The 24,404-nt window shown below is 33.2% G+C and overlaps 2 protein-coding genes and 2 pseudogenes across 9 annotated transcripts in view; 3 read left to right on the top strand and 1 right to left on the bottom strand.

The window, feature by feature from the left end:
* Window positions 1–163, top strand: part of LOC110427219 (putative CCR4-associated factor 1 homolog 7 pseudogene) — a 1,502-nt pseudogene extending 1,339 nt beyond the window's left edge. Inside the window, exon 2 of the transcript XR_016352038.1 lies at window positions 1–163. This exon is cut by the window's left edge and continues 923 nt beyond it. The product of XR_016352038.1 is annotated as a putative CCR4-associated factor 1 homolog 7 pseudogene (transcript).
* LOC110427216 (putative CCR4-associated factor 1 homolog 7 pseudogene) overlaps window positions 1–6,579 on the top strand; it is a 13,876-nt pseudogene extending 7,297 nt beyond the window's left edge. Inside the window, exons 1-2 of one of the 3 annotated variants that reach the window (XR_016352020.1) lie at window positions 4,949–5,338; window positions 5,481–6,579. The product of XR_016352020.1 is annotated as a putative CCR4-associated factor 1 homolog 7 pseudogene, transcript variant X1 (transcript). Of the gene's footprint in view, window positions 1–4,948; window positions 5,339–5,444 lie in introns of those variants that run through there. The other 2 variants (XR_016352022.1, XR_016352021.1) reach the window with 2 other exon arrangements.
* Window positions 6,580–8,404: 1,825 nt separating this feature from the next.
* On the bottom strand, window positions 8,405–13,828 carry FDM1 (XH/XS domain-containing protein). 2 transcript variants are annotated; one of them, XM_021442513.2, is made up of 8 exons: window positions 13,680–13,828; window positions 11,659–12,568; window positions 10,963–11,144; window positions 10,450–10,539; window positions 10,069–10,353; window positions 9,743–9,955; window positions 9,055–9,292; window positions 8,405–8,668 (listed from the first exon to the last, which is right to left on the bottom strand). In XM_021442513.2, exons 2-7 carry the CDS (start codon window positions 12,557–12,559, stop codon window positions 9,062–9,064), a joined length of 1,902 nt encoding a protein of 633 aa, XP_021298188.1. In that variant the 5' UTR covers window positions 12,560–12,568; window positions 13,680–13,828; the 3' UTR covers window positions 8,405–8,668; window positions 9,055–9,061. The 2 variants fall into 2 exon arrangements, with proteins under 2 accessions (XP_021298188.1, XP_021298190.1); XM_021442515.2 differs by having other exon boundaries at window positions 11,659–12,559; window positions 13,680–13,810.
* A 6,288-nt stretch (window positions 13,829–20,116) lies between these two features.
* Window positions 20,117–23,877, top strand: NIP6;1 (NOD26-like intrinsic protein 6;1). 3 transcript variants are annotated; one of them, XM_021442716.2, is made up of 5 exons: window positions 20,125–20,633; window positions 20,834–21,061; window positions 21,174–21,368; window positions 21,889–21,950; window positions 23,042–23,237. In XM_021442716.2, exons 1-5 carry the CDS (start codon window positions 20,406–20,408, stop codon window positions 23,235–23,237), a joined length of 909 nt encoding a protein of 302 aa, XP_021298391.1. In that variant the 5' UTR covers window positions 20,125–20,405. The 3 variants fall into 3 exon arrangements, with proteins under 3 accessions (XP_021298393.1, XP_021298391.1, XP_021298392.1); XM_021442717.2 differs by having other exon boundaries at window positions 20,127–20,633; window positions 20,837–21,061; window positions 23,042–23,877; XM_021442718.1 differs by lacking the exon at window positions 23,042–23,237 and having other exon boundaries at window positions 20,117–20,633; window positions 21,788–21,918.
* The last annotated feature ends 527 nt before the right edge of the window (window positions 23,878–24,404 follow it).

Raw genomic sequence — 24,404 nt, 5'->3', positions numbered from 1 at the left:
TTAGGTGTTGAGAATGGACAGAGCAATTGAAAATGAAAAGTAATAATAACAAAAAAGATTTGGATAACTCTATGTTTGTCTGTACAAGTGTGCCTCATACCCACACTTCAATGTAAACTGTTGGCAACAATCTTCGTAATTTATGAATATTTTCTTATGCTTATTGTTCTCCTTGTTCTTGCTGTTACAGCATTATGAATTATTATGTTTCATGTATCTGTCAAGTGTCAAGTGGCATATTTGTGTTCATATATTATGTGATAGCAAATTGGGAAAATGATGGAACATGATATTGATGGTTATATTTGTAACTATGAATGAGCACAACCTTTACACCATCACCACCTATGAGCAGCTTCTGAAAAGTTACTGCACAATCTTAAATTAATGCATTACTTTTTAGGGTATTTAATGGTAGATGTCCATTTCCAGTAAGTGTTTAAATGTTATCATCCTTTTCTCAAATGCCCTGCCTTTGTATCAATTATATGGTATGGGATTAGATTACATCCTATATTGTTTCCCTCTCACAACCCCAAACCCCCCCCTTCTCTGTTAATCTTTCTCTCTCTCTCTCTTCATTTGGACTGAATTTAAAAGTAATCTTTTCACCATCAAGTTCTTTCCTTTTAATATTTCTGTTCTAGTTTCAGACTTCTGGATGATAATGAATTTTGATCTGAATTTAAGGTTTCTCTGTATAGAAATAGCTGCTCTATGATTTCTTCAATGTGTGAGGTAAGATCCATTATCTAGGTTATCTCTTCTCAGGGAATAAATATTGTTTGGGAGTTGCTGTTTGAAGACATGGATCTCGCCTGAAATCTGCTTCGATGCTTATTTGTTAGGTAATTTGCCTTTTCCTACCTTGGTGACATTTCTTCAGAGATCATTTTTTTTCTTCTGATATTACATGAGGGAAATTCAGGACCTTAGTAATGGTTGTTAATCATTAGAAGAGGTGTCATATAAAGAATACTGTTTACCTGACTCTTTTAGCGTGTTATTAATGCATTGAGTATGCAAATACAAGGTTTAGCTCATCGAGTTTCTGGTTTAGGATTTGATACAATCTATGCAATTGTAACATATATTATGATCTTTGTCATTTTCCTTCTCTTGTATGTTTATAAAGCTGCTTTAAAATCTGTTTAGAAAATTTACTTTCATCCTTCAAACAAGCCCTTTGCCTCAAGTTCAACTTTCTCTGCCATTTCTTAACCCTTGTTATCATCTAGAGCAATTCATATTTAGATGTTCATTTATTCATCATGCAGAGGATAATAGGATGAGAAACATTGTTGTCAACAAGCATGGATTGTTTACAAAGCCCTTCCTTTCTGTAGCTATGAATCTCTGTATCTGTATATTATCTAGCAACAAGGAAGGCTCTACATCCCTTGGATTGTTGGAGTGCTGTGTATCTTTTGTCTTGAGTAAGCTAGTTCCTGAGTTATTTATCATTGATTCAGGTTCCCCTTATTTGATGTTATTTAGTTATTTCTAACTCCATTAAGGAAACATCATTTTTCATTTTTTTATTTGCTTTTACCATTAGAGCTTTCTACTTTTCTAATGCTAGCTTAATGCCTGGGATACTTTTGAGTTTTAATATATTATAAGATGGACCATTCTGTTGAGGACCTTGAGGCACTCTTCTTGCCTTTCATGAAATGCCCCAACTTTGCACAGACCTGAGCAACAAAGGGGGTTATGACAAAATTTCTTGACTGGCTGCAAAATTTAAGAAATTAGGAAACTTACGTGGCTATACTTGGTTTTATAGTGCTGGGATGTATCATAGAATGTTATCCCTAGTTATATTTATGGCATGTGCCTCTGCAGTCTCTCTGCCATGTTCTTATTGGTATATCTCATGCCTGCCACTCTAATTAGTATGACTATGTTTTATGGAAATTGCATGGAAAAAAGTTTGATGAGAGTGGATATGCTAGTAAGAATAATGATTTAAATATAAACGTAAATAGGCTCAGCCCTTCATAGTCGGATTCTTGTCTTTGTTGAAGCATGGTTTCAGTATTTATGTGCCCTGTTGATTGCCCAGAAATTCTTTGGAAACTAGCAGATGTCTAGCCTGTGTCCAGCATGTGCGGGTTTGTTAAAGCTGCATTCATTGAATGTGTCTTGTTAGCAATATGTATGTGCTATGAGGCATATGCCAACTGAAGAGCTGTTGCTTATCATGTTAGGACTGTTGAAATCCATTATTAGTAGCCTGCTTTTTCTGTCAAACACCTGATTGACCCAACATGTGTCGCTGTTTCTGCTATTTTGGTGGTTGTCAACATTTAAGAAGTTGTTTGGAATTGCTTTAATTGATTGGCAGCTGCTTCCATGTGCCTTGCCGATGATAGTCCAAAATATCAAAACTTAAAAAAAAAAAAAAAGAAAAGAAAAAGATGAGTTACCGTACATGCGGACTGTAGTCTGGCAATGTCTCAAGGATTATTCAACTGGAAGAACATGGGATTCTGGTAGGCTAATTGGCTTTGTGTTGGTAATTATTGTTGATTATTATTAGATTCTAGTTTCGTTTGCTGCATGGATATTATGTTAATTACCTCTGTGTTGGCCAATGTGCATGCCTAGGCCCTTCTTTCTGATGTCCATTGGCAATATAATGTCACAAAGAGGTCTGTCTATCCTATTTCCTCCAGGCATTTGGAATGGTGAGTACAACAAATAGTCAATATGGTAAGGATGGGTTATTCACTTATTTGAACCCAGGTTTGTCTAAGTTTATGGGAGTTAGAGAAGCATAAGGCCTTTGCATGGTTGCAAACAACTTTATCTGCTTGCTGCTTGAGCTCTTCAAGGTCAAAGCAGATTAAAATTTTACTTGCATTTTCATTTATTACTGCATTTGTTCTTGTTAGGTTCATAGAATAATTAAATGGGTATTTTATATATCTTTTTCTGACTTGGAGAAGAAACTGATTCATGTTACTGGTTTTTTTTTTCATTTTTTTTTCTTTTAATTTCTCACCTGGATTTTGGCTTATAGGACGAGAATCGCACGGAGCTGAGGGAGCATCGGTCGGTTTCGGTTGAGAGTAGTGCTTCGAAACTAACCTAACAAGCATCATGTGGGAGCAACTGGAATCTATCGACCCTCGGATTGGAATGTGAGATAACGAAAATTGACCATACTTAATCAGATGTTCGATTGCTAATCAATTAATTTATTTTTTTGTAACAAATAAAAATTATTATTTTGATACTTGTTATGAGATGTTTAAAAAAATAATAATAAAAGGACGGCATAATACTTTAAAAAATTATCGAGTTATTTAAGAAAATTCAAATAATTTTTTATTTCTTATTATATTTATTATATTTTTATATTTTTATTTTAAATTAAATAAAATTTTATAATTAATAATTAATTAATTATTATTTATTAAAATATTATTTATTACTTTATATCATGTAAAGCTAGCATAACATGCCGACATGATAAAATAGATGATTATGTGACATGATGATATAGTTATGTGGCATTTTTACTTTTTATTAGTGTTACATAAGTATAAAATGGTAAATGATATTTTAATTTTTGATGATTAATCAATTATTAAGATTTATTTCATTTAAATTAAAAGTATAATGGACTGAATAAATGTAAAAAAAATTATTTAAAATTTTTTAAATAATTTAGAGATTCTTCTAAGTATTATGATAGAATTTTTACAATATTTAAGAAAAAATAAAAAAAGGAAAACTTCAAAAGAATTTATTGAGGTAAGTTCTATCTCCCTGCTAATCAAGACTAGCTTCAAATTTAAATGTTGGTGCTCATTTTTTGGTAAAATAAAAAAATTTCATTAAAAGGATTAAAGAAAATTATTATTTCATAAATAACATGATCAATATAATAAAAATAAGTAAAAACTAATCAACAGACAATAAAAAGATAGCAGGTTGAAAGCAGTTATGGATTCTAACTTCACATCAAAAAAAGCATCCTTCCTAAGAAAAATTAAAAAGAAAACAAGTTTGGCCATCATAATTGTTAATATGACATGTGCATGATTGAATATCTCTTCTTCTGTGTGAGGACGAGCACCAGAATTAACATTAGACAACTAATGTTGTCGATTATGCTAAAGAACCCTAAGTCTTAGAATTTAATATGATAAAGATAGTATTTATTTATACAAATAATAGATAAAATAAATTTGTTATAAATATAAAATATCAATAAAGAGACTACTAATTATAAATACTTGATTTTAGTTAACATTTTATTATTATTTTTTAAGTATTGTTTTGCAAATAAGAAAAAGTATAGAACAATTATGTCACGGAACGTTAAGAGAATTTGTTTTTTTCTATAACAATTTTATTATTTGACCATAAAGATTTCAAGTTCTTCTTACGTAACTTGTAATACTTCTTTTGCTTGTATTTATGAGGTGTATTGCATTTTGAAAAAAAAGTAAGAAAATTTTGATGTCGATTTACGAGTTATGACAAATTTTAAGTTCTTTTTATGAGGTAATTAATGGATCGAGTTATTCGTTATAATTTACAAATTTGATCTATTTCGAGTCGAATTGGAATATAATTTTTTAAATCTAAATTCAAATTAAACGAATTAAATTTTTTTAATAAATATTATATTTTTGTTTAATTCTATTATAAAATTAATTTAAAGATATTAAAATGTTAACCCATAATTTTATTATTTTAAAAAAATAATTAATATGCAAATCTAGTAAACTTTCGAGTCTAAATTTTAAAAACGAAAATCCCACTAAATTTGACTAATGAACACCTATTATATACTTTTTTAAGGAAAAAAACATACTAGGTAATAAAAATAAATGAACCTTTTAAAAAAAAAGTACTTAGTAATAAATTTGTTTTAAGAAAAATAGAATAAACTAGGTGTCCTAAATGTCTGGAAAATGGAATCTGCAATTTTCCTGGAAAATATGAATTTATTTTAGATTTCTCTCCTTCCTGTGCATAAGGAGGTGGGCAAAGGGAAAGGCTGTAGGCTCCAGACCATTCCCCTTGTCACTCCATTGCATATATAAAATAACAGAAACGTGAAGCCTCTTCTTTTCCCAGGAAACAAACAGAACAGATAAAAAAAAAAAGTTAAAAAAATAACCACAACGAGTCAACGACCAGTTCCTAAAGGAAAAAGGAAAAATCAAACCCCAGTCCAGGGCCTCCAATAATACTCCAAACCCGAAACCTTACAGAGAGAAAGGAAGGACCTTTCAGATATTTTCTGGATCTTTCTCTGTAGAATCTGCCTTATTTAATCTATTTCTCTAAAAAATCCTTCCCCTTTTCACTTCTCAAGGTAAGTTCCTTCTTCATTTCTCCATCTATATAATCATCTATGTAATTTATTGTTTAATTATTCGAAAGTTATTTCTGTGTGATGCTGGCTTTTTTTTGGTTTGTAGGATCTTTGGCCTTAAATTTATTGTAATTTCTTGCAGATCTGGTGAAATTCAATCTGGGTGTTTTGCAAATTAATTCCCTGTTTGGGGGTTTTCGTGGTAATTTAGGAATCTTTGTCTTCTTGGGTTGTTATTGGTTGAAATAGAAATTAGTTTTTTTTTTGTTGGTTTTTCAAGTGATGTCTTTGTTGCCAAAGAGCGATTCAATCCAAATCCGTGAGGTCTGGAACGATAACCTTGAGGAAGAATTCGCTTTGATCCGTGAAATAGTTGATGACTACCCCTACGTTGCCATGGACACTGAGTTTCCCGGCGTTGTGTTGCGTCCCCTGGGCAATTTTAAGTACATCTGTGACTATAACTACCAAACTTTGAAAGACAATGTCGATATGTTAAAGTTGATTCAATTGGGTCTTACATTTTCCGACGAGGAAGGAAACTTGCCTACTTGTGGAACTGATAAGTATTGCATTTGGCAATTCAATTTCCGGGAGTTTAATGTCAATGAGGATGTGTTTGCTAATGATTCTATTGAGCTTTTGAGGCAAAGTGGGATTGATTTCAAGAAAAACAATGAGAAGGGTATTGATGCAATGAACTTTGGTGAGCTTTTGATGTCTTCAGGGATCGTTTTGAATGATAGTGTGCATTGGGTTACTTTCCATAGTGGTTATGATTTCGGGTACTTGCTTAAGCTTTTGACTTGCCAGAATTTGCCGGATACGCAAGTTGGGTTCTTTAGTTTGATTAATATTTACTTTCCTACTCTCTATGATATCAAGCATTTGATGAAGTTCTGCAATAGTCTGTACGGTGGATTGAACAAGCTTGCAGAGTTGTTGGAAGTAGAAAGAGTTGGGATTTGTCATCAAGCGGGTTCAGATAGTTTGCTCACATCTTGTACATTCAGGAAATTGAAAGAGAATTTCTTTAGTGGTTCTTTGGAAAAGTATTCCGGTGTGTTGTACGGTTTAGGTGTTGAGAATGGACAGAGTACCCATTGAAATGAAAAGCAATAAAAACCAAAAAAGGTTTGGACAACTGCTTGTTTGTCTGTACTGAGTGTGCTTCATACCCACACTTCAATGTACACTGTTGGCAACAATTTTCGTAATTTATGAATATTTTCTTTTGCTTATTGTTCTCTTTGTCCTTGCTGTTACCGCGTTACAAAGCTTTATGTTCCATGTATCTGTCAAGTGTCAAGTGGTGCATTTATGTTCATATATTATGTGATTGCAAATTGGGAAAATGATGGAATATAATCTTGATGGTTATATTTCTTACCATGAATGAACACAGCATTTACACCATCGCCATCTGTGAGCAGCTTCTGAAATGTGACTGCACGACCCTAACAAAATGCAATTACTTTTTAGGGTATTTAATGGTTGACGTCCATTTCTAGTAAGTGTTAGAATGTTATCATCCTTTTCTTAATTACCCTGTTTTCGTATCTATCATATTGTCTAGAATTAGATTCAAAGAGTTTATTGTGTTTGGATGTTAGCACCAGATAGAGTTCTACTTATTTGATGTTGAGTGCTGCTTTAAAATTTGAAAAGGCTTTTGCAGCCTTTGATGTGGCCGATAGTCGTCACAACATTGAGCTATTGATGGGAGAGATGGGGTGCCCAACGAAAACGATTGGGCAAATGTGAGGAGAATTTATCTTTTCTCGCAACAATTGATTTGTCAGTAAAGATTTCAGGTTCTTATGTAACTAAAGGAGAAAAATTTTCGACATATGGGAGATATAGAATGGAAAGTGACAGAGAGCACGAAAAAACAAAATTAGATAAATATTTATCTGATGACTTTAATGTTCTTATGTGATGTAAACTCGATAGTCATGTTTCTTATACTTTTCGATAATGCTCATGATGTATTGGTAATCCTCGTATCAACACTTTTAATAGTCGATACGTATAGGACTCCTAAGTTCGTGTAAACATTTGTTTGTTCTCAAGATTGACTCATGTTTTGATTCGAAAGACATTGAGTATGCTATAAAAGAGCTCGAGAAAGTTGATTCAGGTAATTATTTTATTTATTGTTGATACTTTGTTCATTTGATTTTCTCAATTTTAACTCTTACGTTTCTTTAGTTCTTTATTTAAAAGTTAATTTATCATTTTTTAATATATTTTTTAGATTTGTTGAAGAATTGAATAATATATTCTTTAGTTCTTTAGATAATGTTATTGTTAAGAATTATTCATATTTTTATTTATAATATATTTGGGTTATTTTAACCCATTAATTTACATTAATTATAATATTTTTCTTTAACATTTTAGAGACATGCTCATATGAGATATTAAGTGATTGATGGATTCGAAATCGTCGAATCAAATGTACATGTGAGGTTTTTGTATGAATATATTATAAATATGTATAATTATTTTTTTTATTCATTTGAAATTTTTGTTGTTTTGATTATGATTTATAAATAAGCTAATTTAATTGTTGTGAAATATTAAAATAATATTTTTTAATAAATTAATTGGTTAGCAATTGAGCAACCGATCCAAACCGACTGAATATAACCAGTTTCAGTTATCTCCTGTTCCGACTCGTGGGTCAATCGGTTTTGGTTGCTCCCCATATGATGTCAGTTAGATAGGTTTCGGAGCACCGACGGAGACTGCCCCCCCTTATGGTGGGATCTGTATTGGCAAAATTGGCCATAATTAAAAAAAAAAAAAAGAGAAAAGGACAAAAATTATATCCTGCCGACCCTGTGGTTCATGAAGAGTATGTAGCAATATAACAAAGAAAGAACGCCATAAAGTGTAGTTGTTATCTCATGTTACCTGAGCGTGAGATAGCAAAGCCAATTAAGCAGCTTGTCCTTGAGAGTGAACATGCTGTATTGAGTGTTGTGGTCTCACCCAACTCCCATGAAAAAGGATGTGATTGGAACAGATTCTGCCAACTGAATTTCATGCATACGCCATTCATGAAAAAGTCATAGCATTTTTTAGATAGATGAACATAAACAACTACCATGCTGATAATGATTTGAATAAAAAGAAAGGATTGCAGATCTAGACTGCGCAGTCACCGAGAATATTTCCCAACTAAAATACTAACAACTCTTTAAGTTCAGGATTCATCAGGCGGCTGAAAATACAATTGACCGATCAAGCAATATGGTGCAGCTCCGTAGGCATATTATCCCAGTAGATTAGTCAGATCCTGAACTCTTGAAGTTTCATTGGATCCTGTGTCATCCGGCAATTTAAATATATCAGTAAACAGTTCAAACATGAAACGTTAAGCAAGCTAAGCGCAGGTGCAATACCATGCCTGTAATGTTCCATTGATAATTTCAACTCAACAGCTAATATATGCTATGTTTCGATGTAATTTTGTTTTTGTCACAGTATGAAGTATCAAGAATAAGGACCAAAGACTAGGGAAGGTAAAGAACATAAATAAAATTGCAGAAGACCTACAGTCTCAAGAAGGCGACAAATGTCAAATAAAATCATAAACAACTGCCTTAAAGTACTAATTCACAAACCAAAACTCCTGCAAATCATGACAGAAGAACATGGAAAAGGTAATGAATGAATTATTTGCCTCAAAATGGTCCGTAAATACAAACCTTTGCCTCAAGTCCTCTTGCGCTTTGCTGTCTTGATGTTCTTAACAATATAATTAATGACTTCCTTTAGCGTGGCTTTCCTGTTTTCCTTGAAGTTCCAGAGCTCAGAAATAACATATCTCCCACTGGGATTATACTCATTTAATTCTTTAAAAGCTGTTACCACTGCCTCATAAATCTCTTCACCCCATTCCTGCTTTAGATTTCGTAGTTTCTCATCTTCTTCATTTATGATTTCCTGCACCACACACAACATTATTGAGCACTCAGTTAGTCATTGATATTCTTTCTCAACGGCAATAGCCATCTTTTTTACCCAAGGGGCCCCCAACAGAAAAGAAAAGGTTGAATATCTGGGACATCCTTTTAACAAGTTATTTATGCAAAAGAACTCATCAAAAAATTTTGCAGAAATCATGTGCTAAACGGTGAAAGAGGCCATCTTTATATCCATAATTCACAGTAATGAAAAGGCAATATCAAAGAGGCTCTAGAGCACTTACAACTTCTGATTCTTAAGCAAATAAAAAAGGAAAATCATCCACTTCATTCTCCATGTGACACCAGAGATAGTATTTGCACTATTTCTATATTTCAAGCAAAATTTGATCTAGGCCTAGGACCAATTAAAATATACTGATGACTATTTGACTTAGGTTGCCATATGGATAATATGCAAACAGTGTACCTTGTGATTCCCTCCCTCATTTATAATTTTGAATGGATGCCACTCTGGATTCTTTAGATTCTCCTGCCACAACGAGCATAGGGTAGTGGCCTGTACTGCTGCTTCATCAGGTGAAAATCGCAACTTACAAGTGTTTTGGAAAGCTTTTTCATCAAGCTCTCCCATTCTCTTTAATCCAATATTAACTCGAGCACCCAACAACTCTCGCAAACCCTAAAGAGAAGAATTAGAATATAGGTTCCATGATCAGTTGCATGAATCTACATAGTATTCTGTGCCCTGGGCAAATATAATTCATTCCTAAGCCAAGAAAAAACAGGGAGTACCTGAATTAACACTTTCCGTGATTCTTGTAGCTCATCGTTGCTCTGGCGCTCTTTGACTATAAGAGCTTGGTTTGTCGATTCCATATCTTGCAGATCCTCAATCTTTTCTTTCAACTCATTATTCATCTCTTCCATCTTCTTCTGTACAACTGCATCATCTTGTCCAAGATGCTTCATCACCTGCAGCTTCCCTTTCAACTCTTCAATTTCCATTTCCAACTTCTGCTTAACATCCAGCTGTTTTTCCAACTGAAGTATCTTTTTCAGGGCCTCTTCTTTCTCCCTCTGGAAATTAAAAATCCCCATTAAAAGAATACGTGAAATAACTATAAAGTGCAAAATACAATGTGCTACGTTATAATAAATTACTATGTTAAGCACCTTTTGCTCTTCAACCAGTCTTAACACATTCTCATCAGCCTTTTTCTGCTCCATAGAAGCCAACTGAAGTGAATTGTTTCTTTCATTATTCTGGAAAGACAAAAGACAATGTCAGTGACAGGTGCTGTTATGCATAAATTAAGCAACTGATTTTCTCCTAGAGCAGTTCAGACATTTATTGCTAATGTAGCCTTAATTTTAGTATATAAGTCAGTACTAGCAGCTTTTGCCACACAAAAATTAAAACCTATGAGTAGTACCCTGTATAAAAAGACTATACATGTTGATAGGTTTTGTTAGGATGAAGCAACAGTACACTCGGCATGATATGCTACAAGATAATGAATATGTATTTAACCATATTGAAGATAATCTCATTCAGAACTAGAACTGACATGAAATTGCAACGGAAAAACAGAAAAAAAGATAGCTTGGTAATAAGCATGTAATTAATTGGCCAACAGTTCTTAAAAAATGTGAAGGCTAGGTGGCTTGCAAGGAAAGACAGGTTACTTTCTTCTTGTCTTCATCAAGTTTTTGCCTCTCACGCTCAGTTAGTGCCTCACGTTTGTTCAACTCCTTGCTCCAATAGTCAATTTTCCTTTTCTTTGTTTCCAATTCATAATTCAGCTTTTCCTGTTCTTCCAAGATCCTTCGAACATTATCTCGAGCAAGCCTCTGCATCTTCCTCGTCTCTGATGAACAATTAAAACACAAAAATACTATTGATTCATGTCTTATTTCAAGCCTGATAATTTTAAGCCATCTGTGAATGACAATTCTGATTTTATAATCATAATATATTAAATGAGTCCATGAATGTACTTCAAAACCCAAACAGCAATCTAGATGTCTATCTGATTGGCACATGGCCATTAGCTTCACAAACCATTCAGAGATTATGAATAAACTTTTAAATCTACTCTGTAAGAATAAAACATAAAGCCATAATTTGATTTATTACATCAAGAAGAGAAGGCCATGGTTTTTAAAAAAAAAAAAAAAAAGAAGAGGAGGCCAAGTGTAGCAAATTAAGTCCAATACTTAAGAAAGCCATTTGAATTTAAAAATGATGCGTGTCACATTGTTAACAAAAGCTTGGCAAACTTTTAACATTCTGAAAGCGTTTACAACCAACTAAACATGCGAAGTGCAAGTGTATACATGAAAAAAGACACAAAAAGGTCAAGACAAAGAAACTGGACAGACCTTCAATAAAGGCAAGGTGTAGCTTATCTTTCTCTTCAAGCATTCTGCTTAAGGACATAGTCGTCTCATTGTATTTGTACTGTAATTCTTCCAAATTTTCATTTGTCAAGTCAATTCTTGTGGCCAAGTTTGCCACAACATTATTCCTATCCTGAGCAGTTTCTTGGACAATGTCAGAAATGGTTCTTAATTTTCCCACCTTGCGAAGATACTCCCCTATTGGCCCGTCAGAATGGTAGTCATCAGCACGTGCACACCAACCATAAATGTTTGAACCAAGATGTGTTCGTTTCTCATTCCAATGTTTTTTACTGTGATGCTCAGTTACAAAAACTTTCTCAAACTCCGTTGCGTTCATGAATCCATTCCAATCATTATTGAATTTCAGTATGGCTTGTCCAGTCAGATCTTGCTCATTCCAGAAACTTTGAACTTCTAAAGGTTTGTATTTAGCAAACTTCTTCAACCAGTACCCTTGATCATGCAATGCATTTTTATCCTTTGACTCAGCTACTATGTTAAGAATTATTCCCATCCAAGGCCAAACATAGAGATCATTTTGCTCGGGAGTTTGGTTAACAGCTCGTGGTACAGCTGGACGCATGGTCTGATCTGCTTCACTAGCTAGGTCAATTTCCAAATACTTTGCCAAGGCCAGGTGGTTGGCCTTCTGTATTGCACTTCTGTTGGCAGATCCTTTGCCCACTCCAGAGGCATGTTGAAGCAAATCCTTGTACTTGTAGTCTTGTTTCTTCTTCCCAGCACAAAAGGGGCATCTTAAGCTACCATTTAAGGCCTTTACTTGGTACTTCCCAGATTTAAGCTGTTCATAAGGCTTCTCCATGTAGTCATTAATCTCAGACTCGCTAAGATCTGACTCTTCGCCAGAACTGGAATCCATCTGATCAGTCTACATTTTAAAAAATGTTAATACTAACAATAATACATGGCTGAAATCATGACCAAAATAGCCTTTTTATGAGTAGCAAACTCCAGAAATTGGGATAAAGAAAAAGGCCTCATCATTGAACATGATTATGCCACGAAAAATACCATTGGGCACACTAAAACGTAGAAGAAAAGGCATACTTTAGAAATTAACTGATCAAAATACTAAAAAAACAGCAAATGTAACTAAATAGCTCCCTAGTACAACTTATGCAATAGTTAACATGGAAGGGATATCACTTCATTATATTGCATAATGTGAGGTCAAACCAAAAGTAAAAAACAGAAGATCATTTTCCGAGGCATACTTCAAGATTAAAATTGAGCTTTAAGATATATGCTAAATGAAGGGAGCAAAAAACAGCAACAAAAAATGATTATTAAAGCAGCAAATCAGCATAAAAAAAAATTAAAAAGCAGAAACTTGAAACCACCAAAGATTTATGTAAGTAGCAGAAAAGAGACTATAATATGTTTAAGCATATAAAGAATGATATGCACAAAACTTCACTAACAAAAATGGGTTTTCTTTCATTCTTCAGTCACACTAACCAGACTTTCAAAGTCAAAATTTCCAAGTTTAACACTTATCCATTTACACATCTTTTTGCAATTAGACTAACTAATGTTGACATCCTTTCAAGAAAAATGAAAAGGGGGTTACTTTACAAAAATTGCTTTCAACACTAAGTCCTATTAAAAGTTTCCCTATATTTTTATTTATTATTCAATTATAATTTCCAGAGTAAGAAATTTTCCACATATTCCATAAATTTCTGAAAATCCACAACATTAACCCATTTCGAAAAAGAAAAGTTTAACAGCTAGGTTAGTAAACTTTCCACTTGATATCTTCAAAAGGAAAACAAACAATAAAGATCCTTCGTCGCACTGATTATTTATTAACAAAAATTGCAGGACATGCAAAGATAATTACATATCTGAAGCTGCATTATACACACTAAACAATAGCTTAAGCCACATTTTCTTTCGACAAAATGATAGATAAAAAGAAACTCACAAATTAAGGAAAAAAATTCCAAAAGTCAGATTTGGAGAGAGAGAGAACTGACGTTAATTTGTTTGAAGAGAAAGCTTCTTCGCTGATTTGTTCCCTTCTTTCCTTCTCTTGCTGAGTAATTTTGATACTTGGGCTCTGCGGAGTGGGAACTGAGTCAATTGCGAGCCCTGAAAATGTCCTTTCGTATTTTCTGTCTTCACTTCTGTTTTATGCTTTTGAATATTGGAGAGTGGGGTGATCGAGTGAATCGAAGTTCGTGGAGTCCAGACGCGTGGCTGTGTTTTATTGGTTTCTTGGCATTGGGTTCTGCTGTTGCTCTGAAGTGTGAGAGCGGAATTGCGAGGTCATTTTTTGTAATTAATATATTTTTTAAATTAACAAGAATAATGCATCAAATGAAAAAAAAATTTAAAAATAAAATTTTGAATAATCTAATAACCTTAAAAAATATTTATAAACACTCATTATCCATCCAAAATTTCATAAACATTATTTGACAACGTGAAATTCTTTAGCAATTCATTGAAGACTAATGAAATTTTATTTGATAATCAAACAATTTAATTTCTCAAAAAAGGTATAATAATAATAAATATTAGATTTATACATATGCATTTGTTATCGATAAAATTGTAAGTTATGGAACATCTAAGTGTCACCTACTCGCATTTTTAACCTAAAAGATACATTTATTAAATAAAAAAAGATTCTTATTTATAAATTTAAATTAATTTCATCTCTTACTAATAGTTCTTTCACCTATAAAAAAAATAAACTATATTTTAGTTCGGGTCTATCTCGATCTTGATATATCTCATAAAATTCTTATTTCAATGAAAAGTTAGATCAATTTTAATATCACTTATCACAAACTTATATTTTTAATTTAAAAAATATATTTATTAAATATAAAAACTTTATATAAATTCAAAATATATCTTATTTTTTACCGATTCAAAATAAATAACACATAAACCTTGATCTGCTTAAGTTCCATTTGAGCCCAATGGGGACAATCCCACACATTTTCTTGCTAGCCCAAAGCCAAGACCAAGGCTAACCAAACCTAGACCCAAGTAAGGAGAATTTACATCCCAAGTTGTACAGACTCACTTCACTAATTCACTACTATACAATGAAAACGAATTCATGCATTATCACTTTTATCTTCATTAATTAAATTAAAATGTTGAACAAGAATTTAATTATTATATATGTCAAATTATTTTTTAATTTCTGTTTTAAAATTTTTTATTATAATTATTAATATTAAAAAAAATCATAAATTTTAATATTTGATACGCGAGATCAAAAAAATTAATTATATAAAAAAATTCATAAATTTTTATGTGGAGGCACGAAATCAAAACTAATTAAATATATTAAAAACTAATATAATAATCATTGATTCAGAAATTTGATCCTTAGACTTAAAGCCTCAATAGAGTACCAAGAAATTGGATTTGGGTAACAAGTAGATGACAAATTGTGATCACTCATTAGTTGTAAACGACCTAAACAACGCAAAACAAGAAGAAAAAAGCAAAAGGGTAATTGATAATAAAGATGTTGAATCTCTTTTAGTAAGAAATTCTACAATCTTCCAAGCATGTGAATCAATCAGTGCAATGTGAGATCAGATCATTATCATCTTCAGCATCATCATCATATAGAATGGTAAGAAGAAATCAGAACCGGTGCTTTCCATGCTTATCTATTGCCAAAACCATAATGATTAAAAGAAAGCTAACTGGTGGCCATGATTTCTTATGGACAGTACGAGAATTTAATTCTGGCCTCATGTTGAACTGCTTGCCATCATTTCCATAAATTTTGGCTTTCTAACCATAATTAAAAAATGGGAAAAGTTTCATTGCTCCTCATCATATTCATGTAAAATTCAAAGTTGTAATCTTTTAAGGAAGATCTAGATTTGATGTGACCAACCATGATCATTATTAATAGCACAGACGAAAGAAAATTGGCTTGGCTTGGCAACGTGGAATCATATCAAGCAAAGTAGTGAATGGGGACAATCGAGATCCTTTGGTCTTAAAAGTTGACATTAAAGTTAAAAGAAACAATGCATATTCTTTTATGTTCTTAAAGGCTAATGATTAATATAATATTTTATCATTTTTTCATTAATTCGACCGAAATTAAGTTAATATTCATTTCTACTAATATATATATATATATATATATATATCAAATACTGTAATATTATCATCTCAATAATTATATTTTTAATACAACACCAAATGTCATCATAAAAGCAAGAATACTTTGATGAATTGAGTGTTTTCTTTGCTCATTTATGAAATAATTGGGTCTAAACGATGTAATTTCATCGATTTTGTTTCACCTCTCTCACTTCAATTGTTCATTTATTTGGTTTTCTTTCACCTTCTCATTTTGCTTCCTATGGAATGCAATGCAAGTGATGTATAATATTGATGCTGTGAAGGGCAAATGACATGAAAGAATAGGCTTTTAGTTTCCATTTATCAATGGATATACATCGAGTAACATTGTCGGGTGTCCGGAAAGAAAGTTTGTTCCCACAATCTTCCAAGCATGTGCACTATGGGAGCATGTATAACTTAGCTGTGGAAAAGGCAGGGTTAAATGGTTTTCTCTTTACAGAGTTTTGATTTGATAGGGCCACCTAGAGTCACGACGTACTTTAAAAAGTGATGACTTCTTGCTACAATACAAAAACAAACCCAATCATCCTATATTTTAAACCAATGTTATTAGTTTAATGATCTTTATTTAATGAAAAAGGTGGTGTTGGCAAGACAATAACGTGGGTTGAATAACCAACAATGTTTTTATAACTACTTTATCTCATTAAAGAAAGTAGGGTCCTTTATTTGTTTAAAATATGTTTATATGATTTCTATAGGCATAATTTTATGTTAAATTAATACAGACAGTTAGGATGGAAAAGAATAAGACATGTGCCCACTTGATTTTTTTTACCATGAAAATAATAAATTAAATAAGTTTTATTTTTTAAGTTCAATCAAATTTTTATATTTATATTTTAGATCAAATAAATCTTTATAATTAATATTGACTTGTTATGATGAAAATTGGGATTGTCATGTAACTATATTAACATGTTGCATCAACATGCAACATCGGTATTGATTATAACAACTCAACGTGTCATATCAGCATTACATAAATATAAAATGACAAGAGTAATTACAATTATTCAATTATTAATTATACTGATTTATTTAACTCAAGATAAAAATATAAAAACTTAATTAAACACAATAAAAGAATAAAAACTTATTTAAATTTTTTTGAATAGTTTTGAAAATTTTTTAAATATTATATCAAATATAAATGATAACTTTGGATCACCCATAAGTAAAGTGGTAAATTTGCATCTTATCCTATAAATTTAATATATGATTTAGTTATATGTAAAATTATTTAATAAAAAGGAAATATTCTTAGTAAAAAAAACAAAAAAAGGAAAAATTAAAATTTAAATATAACAATTAGGTCATTTTTCATCATTTAAGTTTTTGAAATAATCGATCATCTAACTTGACATGATTTTTAAAGCATCTCATTTATTATCCCATGCTTCTTATATATAAGTGATAACATGGTGTGATTCTTATGTACAAGGGGAGTATTTAATTTTTTTTATTGACACTAAAATAAATCTCACGTCAGGTAATTAAGGTTGAGGTATTTTGAATACTACAATATAATAGTAGTTGCTATATGATTAAGTTGAATATTTGTCTTAAAAATTAATACTATTTTACATTTTATTATATACAGAAAATTAGAGAAAATTGGGAAGAGAATGGAATCGATTAATGAAATGAAAGGAAAAGAAAATAAAACCTCAATAAAAAGAAAATTCAGTGTTCATGCACTTCACTTTCATTGTGCGAGACAAAATGATGAACCATGCATGCCTCCTTAGTTTCTTGTTTGAAGCATATCACAATCCACAATTAAATGGATTCCTTTTCTCATTTTCTTCCCCTTTTTTTAATTCCATCATGACTTCATTGAATCCAGAATGCATTTCACCAAGTTTTAATTAATTTCCGAATGGAGATTTCTACCTAAAAATTTTCATATGTTTGTTTTTTTTTTTCCTTACAAAATCTCATGTTAATCATGTTCCTAGAGATGTGACATCATTTTTTGCTAGCCATTGACTTACCTAATGAGCACGATCTTTTGTTTTTTTTTTTCTTTCTTCGGGTTTGGATATTAATTATGATATTTATAGGATATATTATATGAGGAACCACTTCACCCTTTGTTAATTGGTTTTAAACTATGTGATTATCTTAAAAATATAACATGGTATTAGAGCAGATATTACTTTTTATGTTGTCTATTCTGTCACATGATTGATTCGTTGTCTTTACACGTGAGAGCAAGCATTAAAACGATGGTAAAAAAATCTCACATCTATTAAGCTGAGAGTATCTTGGACACTTATAAATATAACAAGAGTCAATCCTTCTGTTGTCAATTAATTTTAGATAGGACATCTGTTTTAAAAAATTAACATATATATTATGAAAAAGAAACTATCAAAAATAGATAAATAAACAAGTAATTATGATAAATGGAAAAATTCTGGGGCCTCTCACGCACATGGAACCTATACACATGGCTTGTGGGGAAGAGGATTTGCTTCTAAACTTATTACCTCAATCACAAATGAGGCGCCAATATTACTGTTATTGATGCCTTCAAAGCATCTCTATTTAACCAAAGGTATAACATCTCTTGCTTGGTGTGGACATAAGTGTGAGGCTGGTGTCACTAAAAATGACATCCAATAGAAGAAAAAGGAGCAAAAATCTCTTGACCAGGCAAGGGAACCCAAGAGAAGAGTTCAAAAGCAGAGGAAGGGCTAAGCTAATAAGAAATTAAGCCATGGACGTCCACAAGAAAAAAGAGAATATATGCCACCTACTGATATTCCTCCTTAAACCCTCAGTTTTAGAGTCCTTTCATATTGTTCCACCTATGATTTGATGTTCCACTTCATCTATGATATAGTTGGTTAGCTGTGATCAAACATTTTATATCTTCATTCATTCTTTTTCTTTTGTATTCCCGCCATACAATTAATGCATTCGTATGGTTCCCCATGCTCTCATGGAAATGCAAGTACTGTATCCTTATACCATTGCTGAATGCCTTTGTTTCTTTCACAGGCCATGTTCACTTGCTCAAAGATGTGGGGAAATTCCATAGTTTATGGTAATGCATTTACAAACAGTTTCCTTTCATATCATAACCTTTGAAATGAAATGAAATGAAATGAAACACCACCCTAGCTTTCATCCTTTGGAAATCAAAAAAGGGTCTTTACCAATTCCTCTCACCGCCCAAAGGAATACCACTGAGGATCAGACTGATCTCTTACAGTGAAGAACATATTCCAAATTCATAACATGCATGCATGGATATGTTTCTCATAAAGATACCCTGCATTTAATCTATTTGCTTCTTATTCTCTGAAAACGAAGAAACAAAAAACAGCCTTTGGATTTCTCAAAGCTGTTATGGTATCAAACAAATAATAAAAATAAAGAAGTATATATAGATATATAGAAATTGGTTTTTGTCAATATTTTCTTCGAAACTAGCTAGGAAGTACTGTGGAAGCTTCAAAAGAAGCTAGATTAGCTTCATAATTTAATTCAGTTTGATGATGGGGATGTACTTAAAATAAAATTCCACCGAACCTGTTGAATATTTTAATGGTCCATTCTCAGAGATTCCCTGTAGCAATTACTTGATATTTTATGTTACTAGTTAATAGTGTTTTAGTAGTATGCTCGTGGTAAAACAGCCAATCACACATGAATCCCATAAGTGGGGAAACCAAGCAGCGATTATTGCTGTTAATTATCAGCCAATAGACCAAATCAGGCTGCTTAAAATTATGAAATGGACTGATCATAGAGTTAGCAAAAGGCTAGGCAGGGAATCTAACTAATAATGCCAAGATGAATCTGTATTAAGTCGGATTCAAATGATTTCATCTTTTAATTAGGAAGGGGTTGAGATTTGGTGGATGGATTTGGATGATCTCCAATGCATTGGAGAGTGCAATTTTCATTTCTTTTGTTCACAATGTCACTCATTAATTAGTTTATCCATGAACTCTGACAACATATTTAGTATTTTCTAATGAATCATTGAACTGTCCAAAAGATAGGAGATGAATCAAACCCCAAGGTTTAATTAGTAAGCTCTCAAAATGTGGAGCTTTGAGCCTATACTATGACAGCATATCTGATCTGTCTTTTTTTGTCAAGCAGACACCTAAGTAAGAAGCTAACTACAGTTGTCCAGTCCACTACGTAATCGAGTGAAGGCATGGAGTAGATAAAAAACCTGGTGAGTGGGAAAGACAGGAAATTCATTATTCATGTCTCATGTTAAAAGCCTCTTTCCAACTATCATCTACTGCAAGACTTATTCAATGTCCCACCCTCCACTACTTCCAGAGCTATACCCTTCTTTCTTTTCCCATCTCATTGTTTCAAGCACTAACTTAGTTCTTTCTCTCACTTATCTCTTGGGATTCTCCAAGTCAACTCCTTGCCTATAGTATAAATACCTGACATTAAGCTCATCTGTAGCATCCAAAACAAGAGACAAAGAAGTGCAGTAACTTAATTAAGCCTTCTCTTCTCCTCCTATTACATCAGTTATTATTAGTTTACGTTTGTTCTTTCGAGTTTGTTTTGAATAATTAGTGATATAAATGGAGAATGAGGATGTTCCATCTGCTCCTTCAACCCCAGCAACACCAGGGACTCCTGGCGCTCCTCTCTTTGGGGGGTTAAGGGTAGATCAGAGGGGTGGGATCAGTAGAAAATCCATTCTCAAGAGCTGCAGATGCTTCAGTGTGGAAGAATGGTCCATGGAAGAAGGGAGATTACCCTCTGTCTCTTGTTCATTGCCACCTCCTCCAGTCTCTCTCACAAGAAAGGTATGGAAAAGACACCAAGTTATAAGAAGAGATCTTTTACATTTAAAATTTATTTTAGTGAAAATTCTCAATGGCTTGATGAGCAAAGGAGATTTTGACTTGTTTGTGCTATTCTCTATGGCCTAGTCAAACAGATAAGTTTAAAATTCGACAACTAGAAATCAAAGCTGATCCAGTTTTCCATTTGTTATTACCAAAAGCAGGTGGGAGCTGAGTTCATAGGTACTCTCATACTAATCTTTGCTGGGACAGCCACAGCCATTGTGAACCAAAAGACACAAGGCTCTGAAACACTCATTGGCCTGGCTGGCTCCACCGGCCTTGCTGTCATGATTGTTATACTCTCCACAGGTCACATCTCGGGAGCACATCTCAATCCAGCAATCACCATTTCCTTTGCTGCACTCAAACACTTTCCCTGGAAACATGTAACCTCCAGGCTTTTTTTTTTTTGGTTTTATTAGAAACTTATATATATATATATATGTATATATATACATACATATACATATAACTAACAATTTGGGTTTTAATATGCAGGTACCAGTCTACATTGGAGCACAGGTAATGGCATCACTATGCGCTGCATTTGCACTTAAGGGAGTGTTTCACCCATTTTTGGGAGGGGGAGTCACAGTTCCTTCAGGGGGAATCGGTCAAGCTTTTGCTTTGGAGTTTGTTATTAGCTTCAATCTCATGTTTGTTGTCACTGCTGTGGCCACCGACACTAGAGCTGTAAGTGCCCTTTTTCCATGTGCTTTTCCAAGTTTGAAAGCAGCCCATCAAAGAGAGGAAACAACACCTATAAACTATTGAGGACACTAATGGACAAACACCCCTCTACAAGAGACCAGAGTCTCTTATAATTTACATTATTTTTTTCTTTTTTGTAAAAAAATTTTAAACTCCTGAGAGACAAGAGTCAATGAAGAGGTTTGCACCCTACAAAGCTCAATCTCCAATGAATCGAAATAAAACAAAAATGTAATAATAAATACAAGTTGTTCACATCACTGGAAATCATAGGTTAAGGTAGAGACATAATTAGATACTATTGCACCCATGTTGCCTCCATTTCAAAGGTGGTTAGGCATTGATTTTCACCTACTTTTGACTCACCAAATTTCACCGCATGAGACAAAATTATACTGCAGGGCATCACTATTCATGAAATATATTGTGGAAAGAACTGTAAATCGATGGTCAAGGAAGATGGATATGGGAATCTTGTAACGTGAGGGGTGACAATGTGCAGGTCGGAGAGCTGGCGGGAATCGCAGTTGGAGCTACTGTCATGCTCAACATACTCATAGCCGGGTATGCCACTGAAATCCTCTGTTATTATTATAATTATTATAATCCAGAAGATGAATCACGAGATTACTTGTAAAACAAGCAGAGTCATCTCAGTTCTGTTTTGACAAGGTTAAGAGCCATGTCTAGTGCTGCTAAGGATCCCAATCTTCTTTGGTCTTTGGCAACATCAGAAGTTGATTTATTAGTTGGGATTCAGCCATCCCAAGTAGGTTAGTGTTTATCCATAACTTTGCTTGAGGGGAGAGAGGAAGATCAAGGCTGTAAGGAGACAATTAGCACATGTTTCACTGATCAAGAAATTAAAATAAATCTGTGACAACTAGATATTAAGAACTCTTGGACCATTTTCTTTTTCTCCAACAATTTTGACATAATCTAGGAAATATATAAATCAGACAGAAAATCTCAGTGAAACGTCTAATGGTCCGATTCTTCGTTCCAAGTATGAGAAATGGGTAGCATTTGGTAGATATTGTTTGACAAATCTTTGGTCATAGAGGCCACTGCCGTTGATCTTGGCATGGCAGCTTTGCCCTTCATGCAATAAGATGATATAGAGCTGTGATTTTGAATAGTCATCATGATTTATAACTTCGAATCTGCATAATCATCAGGGTTTTTAGCTGAGTGTATTCATTTTCAATTTAATAACAAATATGATAAGTATCTGCTAGAAATATATATAAAAGATCAAGTCAAACCAATTATGATATCAAAGACAACTCAGTGCCCACAATTATGAAACACCATCCAAGTTCCAAGCCACCCACCTCCCCTTTCTTCCTTTTCTTCTTTCTTTAAAAAAGTAATACTAATCAAGGGAGGGTAAAGGGACGAAGGGAAGAGAATCTATGAAAGCAACATTTGGGAAACAAAATACAGTTAAGGAAACAAATGAGTGGGATTGTAATTTGAGCTTTAAAAATTTCTACAGTACCTTCAACTATTAGAAATCTCAAAAAGAAAAAAGTAACCTTTCTCTTCTCTGTTCAATCCAGACCACAATGAGAATTTAGCGCTCTCAGTGCTAAGTACCTGATGAATTCCATGAGATGTTCCTTAGAAATCCTTTCTTTTGTGCTGTGGAACAGACCATTTACAGGTGCTTCGATGAATCCAGTAAGAACATTGGGACCAGCCATAGCAGCAAATAACTACAAAGCTATATGGGTCTACTTCACTGCTCCCATCCTGGGGGCACTATGTGGTGCAGGAACCTATACTGCTGTCAAACTGCCCGAGGAAGATGGTGAAAAGCCAGTAACCGTGAGGAGCTTCAGGAGGTAATTAGCATCCGTCAATGACCTGCACCATCCAGGACTTCGTGAGGAAACATTGCAGATGAACAGGGAGCAATTTCATAATTGTGACACATCGGTATTTGGATATAAATAAGTGAATTGTGTGTATCGATCATATATATATATATATATATATACATATATGTATAACAGTGTAGTCAAGCTATAGATGTTCCTGAAAAAATGGGAGAAAAAGATACAAGAAATTGGCATTTGACTTTCATTTGCCAGTGTATATTGGAGTTTGGCTGGGTTAAAAAAGATGAGGAACGACTGAAAAAAGGAGGAAGAAACAGGATGTGGTTTACGGCCTTCAACCCTTATTCTCTAGGGGCAAATGACCAGGAAAAAAAGGTATTGTGTAGGTCTTCTCTCATCTTCCAGAGTTTTTTTCCCACCTATTTCCCTCCCCCGCTTAAAGGCCATGTAAAAGCAGAGAAATGAGAAATGGAGATTGGATCTCTCACAGTGTTTCTCTTCCACCTATTCAAGACTCTTTAGCTCCTTGTTGAACCATATTATTCTGAATGCAGTTTTGCACATATAGAATATGCATTATAACTAACAAGTAGTTCCTGCAGACAATATTAACCATCTAAATTCAAGTTGGCCAAGAGACAAGTTTGTGCATCCACAATCATCAGTCATCACAGGACTTGTCTGTGCATTCAACATAAATATTGAACTCAGCAATTTTTATTTCCTTTATGGATAGTTTGGGTGGGAGGATTCAAAGTTGGAACCTCCTTGGAGGTAGAGAGTAGCAACGATCAAGCTATTTCCTTGGCTATGTAGTGCTTGTAAGAAAATCTATGGGCAAAAGCAAATATGTAATCGTAACCAGGATACAAAGATTAAAGTAGAAAGAAGTACACTGCCAATTTCTTCTAAATAAGTAATATCAAGCTGTAACCAAAGGCGGCAAAGTCACTACTGAAACCAAGATGCACTACAGGAGAATGACAAAAAAAGAAAAAATAATGTGGCATGGTGCCAAGCTTTGCAAAGGTGATGGGATGAAGTTCCTTGAAAGCTTCTAATAGGAACTGGTTACCATAAGCACCAGAACAGAGAGAAACAACTCGAAAATTGTAGAATTCAACAGAAAATTATTTTCGATGATATCAACATGATTAACTTGCTAAGATAAGCT

This window comes from Theobroma umbraticum, unplaced genomic scaffold (genome assembly GCF_002168275.2).
Source record: "Theobroma umbraticum cultivar Fairchild unplaced genomic scaffold, ASM216827v3 scaffold_228.0, whole genome shotgun sequence".
Classification (NCBI taxonomy): domain Eukaryota; kingdom Viridiplantae; phylum Streptophyta; class Magnoliopsida; order Malvales; family Malvaceae; genus Theobroma; species Theobroma umbraticum.
The sequence above is the reverse complement of the archived record's forward strand: the minus strand, read 5'-3'. Positions and strand labels throughout refer to the sequence as shown.

What these genes read in the sequence shown, in the direction of transcription:
- FDM1 (XM_021442513.2), bottom strand. Translation starts at nt 12,559, where the DNA reads ATGGATTCCAGTTCTGGCGAAGAGTCAGATCTTAGCGAGTCTGAGATT. An exon ending in CACGGAAAGTGTTAATTCAG is followed by an intron (nt 9,956 to 10,068) that starts GTACTCCCTGTT and finishes TCTTCTCTTTAG; the next exon opens with GGTTTGCGAGAGTTGTTGGG. An exon ending in ATGAGGGAGGGAATCACAAG is followed by an intron (nt 9,293 to 9,742) that starts GTACACTGTTTG and finishes TGTGTGGTGCAG; the next exon opens with GAAATCATAAATGAAGAAGA.